General features: G+C 35.0%; 1 protein-coding gene across 1 annotated transcript; it reads left to right on the top strand.

Moving 5' to 3' along the window:
* The first annotated feature begins 1,895 nt into the window (after positions 1–1,895).
* p2ry12 (purinergic receptor P2Y12) lies at positions 1,896–6,747 on the top strand. The gene is made up of 2 exons (XM_051130261.1): positions 1,896–1,985; positions 2,718–6,747. Exon 2 carries the CDS (start codon positions 2,731–2,733, stop codon positions 3,802–3,804), a length of 1,074 nt encoding a protein of 357 aa, XP_050986218.1. The 5' UTR covers positions 1,896–1,985; positions 2,718–2,730; the 3' UTR covers positions 3,805–6,747.
* The last annotated feature ends 4,642 nt before the right edge of the window (positions 6,748–11,389 follow it).

An 11,389-nucleotide genomic window follows, 5' to 3' on the forward strand; every position in this document is an offset into this window, starting at 1 on the left:
TCAAAAAAATATTTCAGCCTTTAACTTAATTCAATTACGTACAAAATTTCCATGCATTTAGATTACGTAGTTTTAATTTAAACAAATCAATTAAACTTAATGTGATTCAAATGCATCAGTCTTAAGTAAATGAAACAGGTAAAGTTGATGTAATAGTTCCCAGTGTTAAACAAACCCTGCTCAGTGTTCATGTGTTTCCACACTACAGAGTGTTCAAGTAGCATTGACACAGTGTTGGAGTTAAGGAGATCATTATGTCATGATTGACCAATAATGATGAACACCTGCTGTTTACAAGCAGAATCACAGAAGGAAAGAGAAACACAAGAATCAGCCACAGCCAAAGATAAAATTAACTTAAATCAATGAGGACATTAAATCTCTGATTAAACAACTCCACAAACAACATTACAGTTTGACTTGATTTCTGTCATATATCTATATATATTATTTCAGAACATCTAAACAGAGGTTTAGATGTTTTATTTTATTTATTTTTTTTAAGTTTCAATTGACCTCACCATCATGGCGAACAGGGTTTACTTTAGTTGGACTCTTGACTTTTGATTTTTTTATGTTAATTTTTTTGGCTGCTGTAATTATGTGTATGAAGCACATTTATTACAACAAAATAAAAAAGCCAAAAAGAAGTCTGATTAGGTGTTTTTGGTTAATTTTTATTGTTTATTAAATCATTATCATCCAGTGGCATGATGCACTGATCTCATGCAGTGGTTAGTCTATTGTTTTCATAATGTTTACAACAGGCGTATGAACTATTATGGATGTTTATCTTATACATTAAATCTTGAAATCTACAGCATCAGTTTGACACACACAGACATCAAGAATCAGCATATGAATCTCAACAATTAATACTTAACACTTAATAAGGACCCCTTTTTTTTGCGCTATACAAATGTGCTCTACGAACACAATTACAGCAACCAAAGAACAAAAAAAAAACTATACGAAGAAAGTCAAGGGTCAAGAGCCCAACTAAAGTAAACCCTGTTCGCCATGATGGTGAGGTCAAATGAAATATTTTTTAAAATAAAACATCTAAACCTCTGTTTAGACGTTCTCAAATAATATTTGTGGATATATGACAGAAATCAAGTCAAACTGTAATGTTGTTTGTGGAGTTGTTTAATCAGAGATTTAATGTCTTCATTTTTTTAAGTTAATTTTATCTTTGGCTGTGTCTGATTCTTGTGTTTCTCTTTCCTTTTGTGATTCTGCTTGTAAACAACAGGTGTTCATCATTATTGGTCAATCATGACATAATGATCTCCTTAACTCCAACACTGTGTCAATGCTACTTGAACACTCTGTAGTGTGGAAACACATGAACACTGAGCAGGGTTTGTTTAACACTGGGAACTATTACATCAACTTTACCTGTTTCATTTACGTAAGACTGATGCATTTGAATCACATTAAGTTTAATTGATTTGTTTAAATTAAAACTACGTAATCTAAATGCATGGAAATAAGTTAAGGGCTGAAATATTTTTTTGAGTGCAACAGCATGTTGTGGACGTATTGGCAGTAGCAAGTCTCAGTACTTGCTCTGCCGCAGCAGCAGCGTAGCATATCTTTTCCACCAAGACCAAACACATTAACATTGTTATGCACATTACCATGCCAAACCCTCTAAGAGTTGTTATGATAGAAATGTGTTTCAGCATTATTTTTTTTATTGTTTTGTTTTTTCAGTGGTTTTTAAGTCACAAACTCTTGGCTCAGTCAGCACAAAAGATGTTGAACTGTTACACAGTTAACGTAACATCAGCTTTTCAGACAGTTTTAAACTTCTCCTTGTGTCTGCATGGTATGGCAGGAAACAAAAAGCAGAAGGGAGAAAGTAAGATTCATTTCCTTTTAGAAAGGCCCTAAAATCAAGCTTGTTTCCTAAAAGCATGATGTGACTTTAGACCTATTCAAGTGAAACTCATCACCATTTATCCTCGCATCTTCTCGAGGTAGGTGTTTCATTTTGCATAATACAATGACACTTTAATCAAGCAACTTTTTTAAAACCAGCAAATAATAATAAAATGTTTTCATACAGAATGTTTTACAGTGTAATTGATGCCTTTTTTAGGATTTATACATCTATAAACCTTTTTCACTCTACATTCCTCTAAATGCTATTTTTTAAAAGGAAATGTATTTCATTATAATTACTAGTAATCTCATATAGTCATGTAGTAATATTGTAAATAAATACATAAAACACAAATACAGTAGTATTGAGATTACATTTTTAATGTGAGTACAAAAATCTTTAAGAATGTAACTTCAAAAGAGACATTCATCTGAAAATAATGGCGTAATAGTCTAAAACAATGACCTCTAACATTTCCCTTGTCATAAACACTATCTACTGCAAAACACTGTAATCCAAGGGAAAGACTTTCACTTTACGCTTTTTCTCTCCCATAGAAAATTATAAAACGAATAGCGTATCTTTCACAATAGATCAGCATAACAGGAATGGTAGAAACGTGAAATTTCTGACCCATACAGCTATCATTGTGAAACCATTATTGCCAGCTTGTGTTAGTTACTAGACGCAAGGTGAAGTAAGATTTTTATGCATTGGCGTCTAATAACAAATTCAACAATAAATCCTTTATTTTACACAAATTGTGGTTGATATTGCCTAAAGTTCTGCTATTCTAAATATTGCCGATGTGTGTTTTATGTGACAGAAATTACACATCCATGGAGCTCACAACAGCGCTGACACTCGTGACGGACGCTTACTCCAACCAGACCGTCAGGAATAAGTCGTCGGAGGCCTGTTCACGTGACAGCGCTCTAAAGACAACCGTGTTCCCTCTTCTCTACACCATCCTCTTCATCCTGGGCTTGTCGCTCAACAGCCTGGCCGCATGGGTGTTCCTCCGAATCCCCAGTAAATCTCACTTCATCATCTATCTGAAGAACATTGTGGTGGCCGATATTATCATGACCCTCACCTTCCCCTTCAAGATCCTCGCCGACGCGAACTTAGCATCAGTCGGCCAGCGTGTGTTCGTCTGTCGCGTGTCGTCCGTGCTCTTCTACCTCACGATGTACATCAGCATCCTGTTCTTCGGCCTGATCAGCATCGACCGTTGCAGAAAGACCATGTGGCCCTTTGTGGGCACCAACGCTAGACGTCTACTATACAGAAAGCTCCTCTCGGGCTTCATATGGATGTCGCTGTTGGCTCTTTCACTGCCTAATGTAATTCTGACAAGCCGGCCCAACACTTCGGATCGCTTTAAATGCAGTGACCTCAAAACAGAGATGGGGCTGAAGTGGCACGAGCTGGTCAACCACGTGTGCCAGGTGATCTTTTGGGGAAACCTTGTAACGGTGATAGTATGCTACACGCTCATCACGAAAGAGCTCTTCAAGTCTTACGCCCGCACACGAGCTCAACGCCAGGCAAGACCAGGACCGAACGCCCCTCACAAAAACAGCATTCAAGCCAACGTGTTCCTGGTGTTGGCGGTCTTCTTTGTTTGCTTTGTTCCCTTCCACTTCGCCCGAGTGCCGTACACCATTAGCCAGACTCGTGGACTCATGTTCAGTTGCCAGCAGAAGCTGTTATTCTTTCAGCTGAAGGAGAGCACGCTTTGGCTTTCCTCCCTTAATTCTGTGCTGGATCCGCTCATCTACTTCTTTCTCTGTAAGTCATTCAGGAGCTCGCTGTTTAACACCATGCGTCTGTCTCCGGGCCGCTGCAGGGCGCTCAGGGAACTCGGGACGGACACGACCAGCACTCCTCAGGGCAACACGCAGACATGATAGACAAACGCTCAGACCTTTTTTTGTCGGGAGCACTCTCATGTATGTGAAAATATTGTGGTTCTCCTACACTAATAATCTTACTGACATTAATATAACTCTTGCTTAAACACATTTTCATGCTGTAATGACTACGTGGGCGAATCAAATGTTTTAGAATATATCCTTGATTCAAGGGTGCCAGCAGACATTCTGTCTTAAAGTGTACCTGAAAAACTCATACCTCAGAGTCAGGCATTGGAATAACATTTACATAGAACATAGACATTCTCCTAACTTTAAGTAATTTTGCAACTACATGTCAACTTATTCTGCTAACCCTAATCATAACAGTTTACTAATACTCTAATGTGAGCTAGTTAACATGTACTTGCAAAGTTACTTATTGTTAGTAGGACGTCTAACGTGGACTATCAGAATGAAGCATTACGGGCATTAGTTATTCCATCATGCGACTCGTTCAAGTCTGAAACATAACACATAAGTAGTCTAAACAAATGAAAATAATTATATTGTAAACAATAAACCCAAATAGCTGACCATGTAATGGTTCAGACATTAGTGTTACATAAAGCAAACCATGAAAGTTGAGTGATCACATTCACACTTAAATTAACTGAAATACAGCAAATAAAATTAAATAATTTGTCAACCCAAAAGTAAATTAAAACAAACAAAATTAAAATAAAGATCGTATTTCTTTTCTTTTTTTTTTCTATTGTTTTATTATTATTATTATTATTATGTTCTTGAAACTTTTCTTGAAAATAAAAGAATTCTGCTGTAAAGCAGCTTGAAAGACAACAGTGGCATAGTTTAGCTCAAGTAAATTAAATATTGATTGAGTTGAGATCATATGTGAAGTTAATTCATATTGTGCATTTCATAATAATATTTAAAAAAAAAAAAAGAATAAATATAATGAATGTTGTGGAACTAACTGTCTAGACATCGGTCACAAACATTAAAATAAAAACACGTGAGGCCCTAAATGTAGAAAAACAAGTAGAAAAAAACTGCAAAATATTGTAGACATTACTGTAATGCAGACAGAGATAAATGCTCCTACATCAGTTAAATTCCTGCTTCTGTTCATTAAAAAAAAATGTTACATTAATACATTAATATAATTAGTTACATTAATGCAATATATATTTATACAGCGGTAATAAGTATTGAAGACATCACCATTTTTCCCTGTAAATATATGCATAAATGTGCTGTTGGCATTAAATTTTTCACCAGATATTGATAACAACCCCAGCAATCCATACATACAAATAAAACAAAACAAATAATTTCATAAATTGGGATCGTTGTTTTGCTGAAATGCTCATCGTTGTTTTATTGTCATCATCCTGGTACTGTAGGTGTTAATATTAATTTCCACTGACAAGGGGCAGGATTGCCCTTTCCATGCCTTTTTGCGCCTCCCTTTCTTCATCTGTTCAATACTTTGTCCTCCTGTCATTCCATTTTATTACACATAAGTTAATTTATGAACTTATTTGTTTTGTTTTCTTTGTATGTATGGCTTACTTGGGTTGTTACGGACATCTGGTGAAAATTTCAAGTCAACAGCACCCTTGGAAATATGGTGATGTGTTCAATACTTATTTATATGTATCATTTATATGCTGTATATGTGTGTGCCATAATAGTATGGCCAAAAGCAATGTTATCATTTTTGTGTGTGTGATTTTTAAAACATGTAAACAAGTCTTTGACTTGCAACAAGTTGCTGTTTTCATATGGTTGTTTCTTCACAAGAGGAACTTCCCAAACTTTCTGTTCCAGTGTTGCTGCGTACTGTCAAGAATAAAACGTAATACCTTTTTAAGATTTGAATTAATCAAATTAATATCTGTTCTGGATCTGTGCTGAGAAGAATTATATTGAATCATACACTGTACATACAGACATAAGCAACATTTACCTATTTAAACAAGAACTGTAAAATGTGGGGACAAGAATTATTTGATGACTGAATTGACTGAATTAGTTTATTGAAATTAAAGGAATAAAATAACTTATTTGTGAAATTTATTTACAAACAAACAAATAAATAAATGTTCTAAACCAGAGACTGGCAATCTCCATCCTGGAGTGCCGCTGTCCTGCAGTTTAGCTCCAGCCCTAATCGAACACACCTGAAGAAGCTAATCAAGGTCTTTAGAATTACTAGGGCTACAGGCAGGTGTTTTTTTTTTTTCAGGGTTAGAGCTAAACTCTGCAGGACATCGGCACTCGAGGACCAACGTTGCCTATCCCTGATCTACTGTAGCTTTAAAGTTTGTGTTCTTTGAATTCAGTCAAAAAATAACCCTGTGAGACATACTGATCTATCTTTGGTCACTCATCTTTATTTCATAAGAATTCAAGGGTCAGAATTCCCCAAATTTTTGTATGCAGTGAAATGTGAAACTGTTTGCTTTTTCCTGCATTCACATGTGAGTGAAAGTCAGTGAATACAGATCTAATGTGACTGCCTTTAAACCCACCAGTGTGAATCTGCATGAATCTACAGTAATCATTTTCTGAAAATAATATTAAGAACTTATTTTTAGAATATTTGAGGGTGGTGATGATTATGTTTTAACAATCATAATTTGACCTGAATCCCTGAACTCATATAGAGTTAAATCTCTGAGTTATTATTATTATTATTATTATTATTATGATTATTGATTTATTCACATAGTGAGAACAAAAGTTCATAGTGTTGATATAATCAATAAAGAAAACCTAACTCCGTTTTTTCAGGTCACTACATGATAATTCCTTCAAAACATAGTCAATCCCACATGATCATCGTTCCACTGGTTTGTCTGGCTGTTATAACTCAGCTGCAGCAGTTTTACAACACAATCTAATGTTAAAAATTTAAGGGTCAAGATCCCAACTAATGTAAACACTGACCACTATAATGTTTTTTTTTTTTTTTCCTTTTTCTTTTTCTCCTTTGGTGATTCTGCTTGTTAACATTATGTGTCTTCAATAATGGTCAATCGTCACTTAATTAATCTCCTAATTATCTCAACATAAACTCCGCTTCAGTGTTTATATGAGTCCACACTCAGAGTGTTAAATTAACACTGGGGATTTTCCTGTGTGTGTTGCTCATGGTGCATTGCTTGTGATGTTCCTCTTTTATACGTTGCTTTGGATAAAAGCATCTGCTAAAAGAATAAATTGAATTGTATCGTCTATTTAGGATACAGTAGCACTTCAGGAGAAAATACATATTTTTGTCACACTTTAAGGACCAGCTCCCATTATTAACTATATTAACACTTTACAATAGGAAACACTTATTCACTATTAACTATGACTTTTCCCTCAATAAATTTCTAATTTGCTGCCTATTAATATTTAGTAAGGTAGTTAATTTTAGGTATTGAGTACTATTAGGGATGTAGAATAAGGTCATGTAGAATAAGGCATTAATATGTGCTTTTTCTCTCAATAAACTCCTAATTCACTGCTTAGTATAGGTAGCTGTTAAATTTAGGTAAAGGGGTCTAATTAAGGGATGTAATATGGTCATGCAAAATAAGGATTTAATATGTGCTTTATATGTACTAATAAACAGCCAATATGCTAGTAATATGCATGCTAGTGAATAATGATAATTGGTCTCTAAACTAAAGTGTTACCCATTAATTATAGCAATTCCATCCCCATTCACTTGATCTCCTTATGTATGTTTGTTGAAAATAACTGCAAGTTTAGCACATGAACAATATTTTCTTGATCTCTTCTTTACTGTATTTTTGCACCAAAACTGAGTGCAAACACTTTTTGCACCATACAGAGTTAAAATAATTATGGAAAACTGTCTAGAAATTCATTATTCTTGTTTTAATTGCAAAAATATGCTATTTCATAATTGTGTGCATATCTGCCAGTTGTACATTTACTGCAATGTTCAAAACGTAGTTAATAGTAACTGAAAGTATGTTTTTGTTTTTGTTTTTTTGTATGTCAGCCAAAGCAAGATAAATTCCCCATGCTGAGTCTCAGTTTCATTCTTGCCAGTTTAGGGAGTTTTTGCCAACCATTGTTGCTCTTGTTTTGCACACTGTGGGAATGAGGGCAAGTCATCTCTATATTGATCAATACGAATTGAGAAAAACAATACAGAAATTAATCTAAATTATGTAAAATGAATATACAGCTCTGTGAAGATAAGTATGTAACACTGAGCATTTGATTCTTCTAATTCTATGTCAGAAACTCACAAACCTCAAAGAGTATGTGTTTTGCAGTGTTTATATTTGTGACAGATCTTGGCAGAATCTATAGAAGAAATATTCTTAGAAATATTCTCTTTATTTTACTGAAATTTGGCCCATGGCATCAATTCTCAATTAAGAATTTAAGTTGTAATTCTGCAAGAGCACATGAGCACCTGTCCTGCCCTGCTACCTTTTAACATTCCTTGTCACCACAGTTAACATAAAGCTGTCCCCCACAGAGCAGCATCCACGTTTTGCATTGCTTTTGCTCTGTTCCACCATACTGAAAAAATATTTTGTTGGTTCGAAATTGTTCTTCATGTGGTAACATCTACAATAACTGGTTTTGTTGAAATGAAATAAATGATTTAAGATTACTGATTATAACTAATTTCAACCAACCTAAAAAATAAAAAATAGTTTTATTGAAGCATAACAGTCAGTAGATGTAACCTGATTTCTGCATTTAGTTTAAAAAAAAATCACCATTTGTCACAGTTGAGAAAGGCAAAGACGTGGTTAGTTTTGATCACAAGGTTTATTTGACGTAAACTCAAAAACTTCCAACATAAACAAGCGAAGGGTGATGAATATCCATAAGGTGGAAGCATATAGCAATATAAGGTACAAAATCTTATCTCTCAAATAATCCTTTAAAGTTCATTTCCAGAAATCCTTGCATCGATCAGTCCAGGAAAGTAAGTAGAGACAAGTAGGTAATCCCGACCTTGAGACCGTGAGACCAGCCGCTGACTGGGTGGAGTGCATGTGCTTATATGTGTGGCAGGTAAGTGATATCAGGTGTGTCCAATTAGAAGGCTGGTGACTGGGAGCGAGTGACTGTGTGACACCATTGTTGAGATTCATGTGCTGATTCTTGATCTTTGTGTGAAAAAAAAAAACACAGCTCAAAACACTTCCTATATAACAAAAGAGAACAACCAGGATATCTGATTGTCATGACATCGTGAGACTAACAGATCTAACAGATCTCAGAGTGTTTCTCACAACTATTGCAATAACAAATGTTCCTTAGAAATACACAGTTGCAGCAATCAAAGAAAAAATGATGCTGAGTATTCAAGAATCAAGAGCCCGGTTAAATCAAATGCTTATCTCCACAATGGTGACTTTAAGCTTGATTATTTTCAATAAAACATCAACATCTAAACCTCAATTCTCAATAAAAAGTTTTTTAGTATGAAAGAAATAAAGTCAGACTGGATATGTTGGTGTAGTTTAACTATATTTTTTTTCTACAAAAAAAAAAATACAGTAGTGCTTAAGACTAGCGCTGTCCATTGTGATTTTCACATTGCTGCAGCTTAAAATACATAGTCATTTCAAATCATAATTTCTCATTGAACCAACATTCACTAACCATCATGGAGCAGGTGTGCATGTTTTGAATGTGTTTGTTCTGAGCATTATTGGAAGTTGTATGTTGGGTCAATGTGATGAATTTAAGTTGAAATAACATTCTCTCATTTTATGTTACATATTCTTGATTGAACTAGGTTATAACAACAAAATTAGAATTATAGGTAGTATCAGATAGAAATACCTCCTTAAAGCAACAACTGCACAGGTTCACTTTTTACTGTGCAACAAAAATGGTTCCAAACAAAGCAAAACAGTTGCGTATCCCAGCAATACATAGTAGTGTTTCATTTGTGGTTTCAGCATGTTTGAATGAATCAGGTGAGTCGAATCACTGAATGTTTCATGAATCAGTTTGTTTGAACAAATCAGCTGAATGAATGATTCAGTGACTCACTTACTAAGAACTGACGCCACTTACTGGCAGTTTTAGTTCCCTTTCAGTTAGTCATGTTGGACGTTAAATTGACAGTTGATGTTATGGGGTTTCCTTTGGGAGTCACCTCTGAGTAGTAAGAGTGAGATTGCCAAGTGGAATTTGCATGCCAAGGAGGCACCACACATCTAATCATTCAGATTTTTGCTTCAGAGTCGAGCAGTTGCTGAAAATACAAGAGTGATCTCTCTTACTGATCACTTCACGTTTAGGAAAGCTTCTCTTTTGCTGGACATTTTATCTATGGAACATCCAGCCTGGTCCCTCTGGAAAACAGAGGGCTGTGTTGTGTAGTGCACAGGGAGATCTGAGGATGACAGTGGAAGAGCCTCCATCAGACCGCTCCTCGCAGACCTCTATCTCCTTTAAGACGTTTCGCCCTGAAATAGATTGCAGGATCGGTGGAACGTTGAATGAAAATGTTCTGGAAACTGATTTTGTGCCTCTCTGTGATGGTACCACCACAACCGAGTTGTTGATCACTTGTAGATCTCAGGCTTCTGGAGTGGATGTAGATTCATCAAGAACTTTGGAACCTCCACGTTTCTAAACGGGACATGAAGACCATTGTATTTTTGTAAATTTGTAGCTGCCTTGAAGTTTGTTAAGTATTAGATATATGCCTATATGTATAGGTAGTGAAATAAATAAATATTTAAGCAATTAATTTTTCCATAAATAATTAAGAGAAGGGTGATCTATGTTTGCATGACCACCTGCTCCCAAAAAGTGTGTGCAAGCCTATTGATCTGCACTGTAAAAAAAAAAATACACAGAAAAAAAAAACAGTGAAATATATGGCAGCACAGGGTGCCAAACGTTTACCGTTAAAGAAAATAATGGTTAAATGACTGTCAGTAGTAGCTGCCAAACAAAAACTATAATATTAAGGGACAATTTTATAATTTTCTTAAACATTTTTTTTTTTTTCAAATTGTTTCTTTACAGGCATTTTCTGTGAAACTTACATTTTGTGCAGTTAACCACTAGTTAACAACAGCATACAGGCAAAAACCAGTGTAATAATTACTGCATCAACAACTCCACAGTCACAACTTTTAAAGAACATGACATGCAGCATTACATCAACTGGACTGAAGTACACACTTTACTCTTCAGCACAACGGTAACCCACCAAACAGAAACTCTTTAAATCCCAAATAAACATTGAACAGATCTCTCTAGAAAACTTCTCATTAAGAATTAATACAAGTTAATGTTTAATTGAAATTAATCAAGTTTGAAGTCACCGTTGTGGAGATAATCATTTGCTTTAGTTTGGCTCTTGACCCTTAGCTAAACCTCAACAATGATGACAGTTGGCAAAATATTTAGATCAACTCTGATTACACAATAAGCTTTTTGTTGAATGCCACCATTGCTGAGATTCATGTGCTGATTCTACATTCAAGATGTTTTCTAGTTATAACACCCAGAGAGAAACTGAAGTTATGAACTACAGCAAATGCTTTCCGCAATGATGATTTTATTATTTTTGATAAAACATTAACATTTAAATCTCAATGAGGTT

Source organism: Labeo rohita, chromosome 15 (genome assembly GCF_022985175.1).
Source record: "Labeo rohita strain BAU-BD-2019 chromosome 15, IGBB_LRoh.1.0, whole genome shotgun sequence".
Taxonomy (NCBI): Eukaryota; Metazoa; Chordata; class Actinopteri; order Cypriniformes; family Cyprinidae; genus Labeo; species Labeo rohita.

What these genes read in the sequence shown, in the direction of transcription:
- p2ry12 (XM_051130261.1), top strand. Translation starts at nt 2,731, where the DNA reads ATGGAGCTCACAACAGCGCTGACACTCGTGACGGACGCTTACTCCAAC.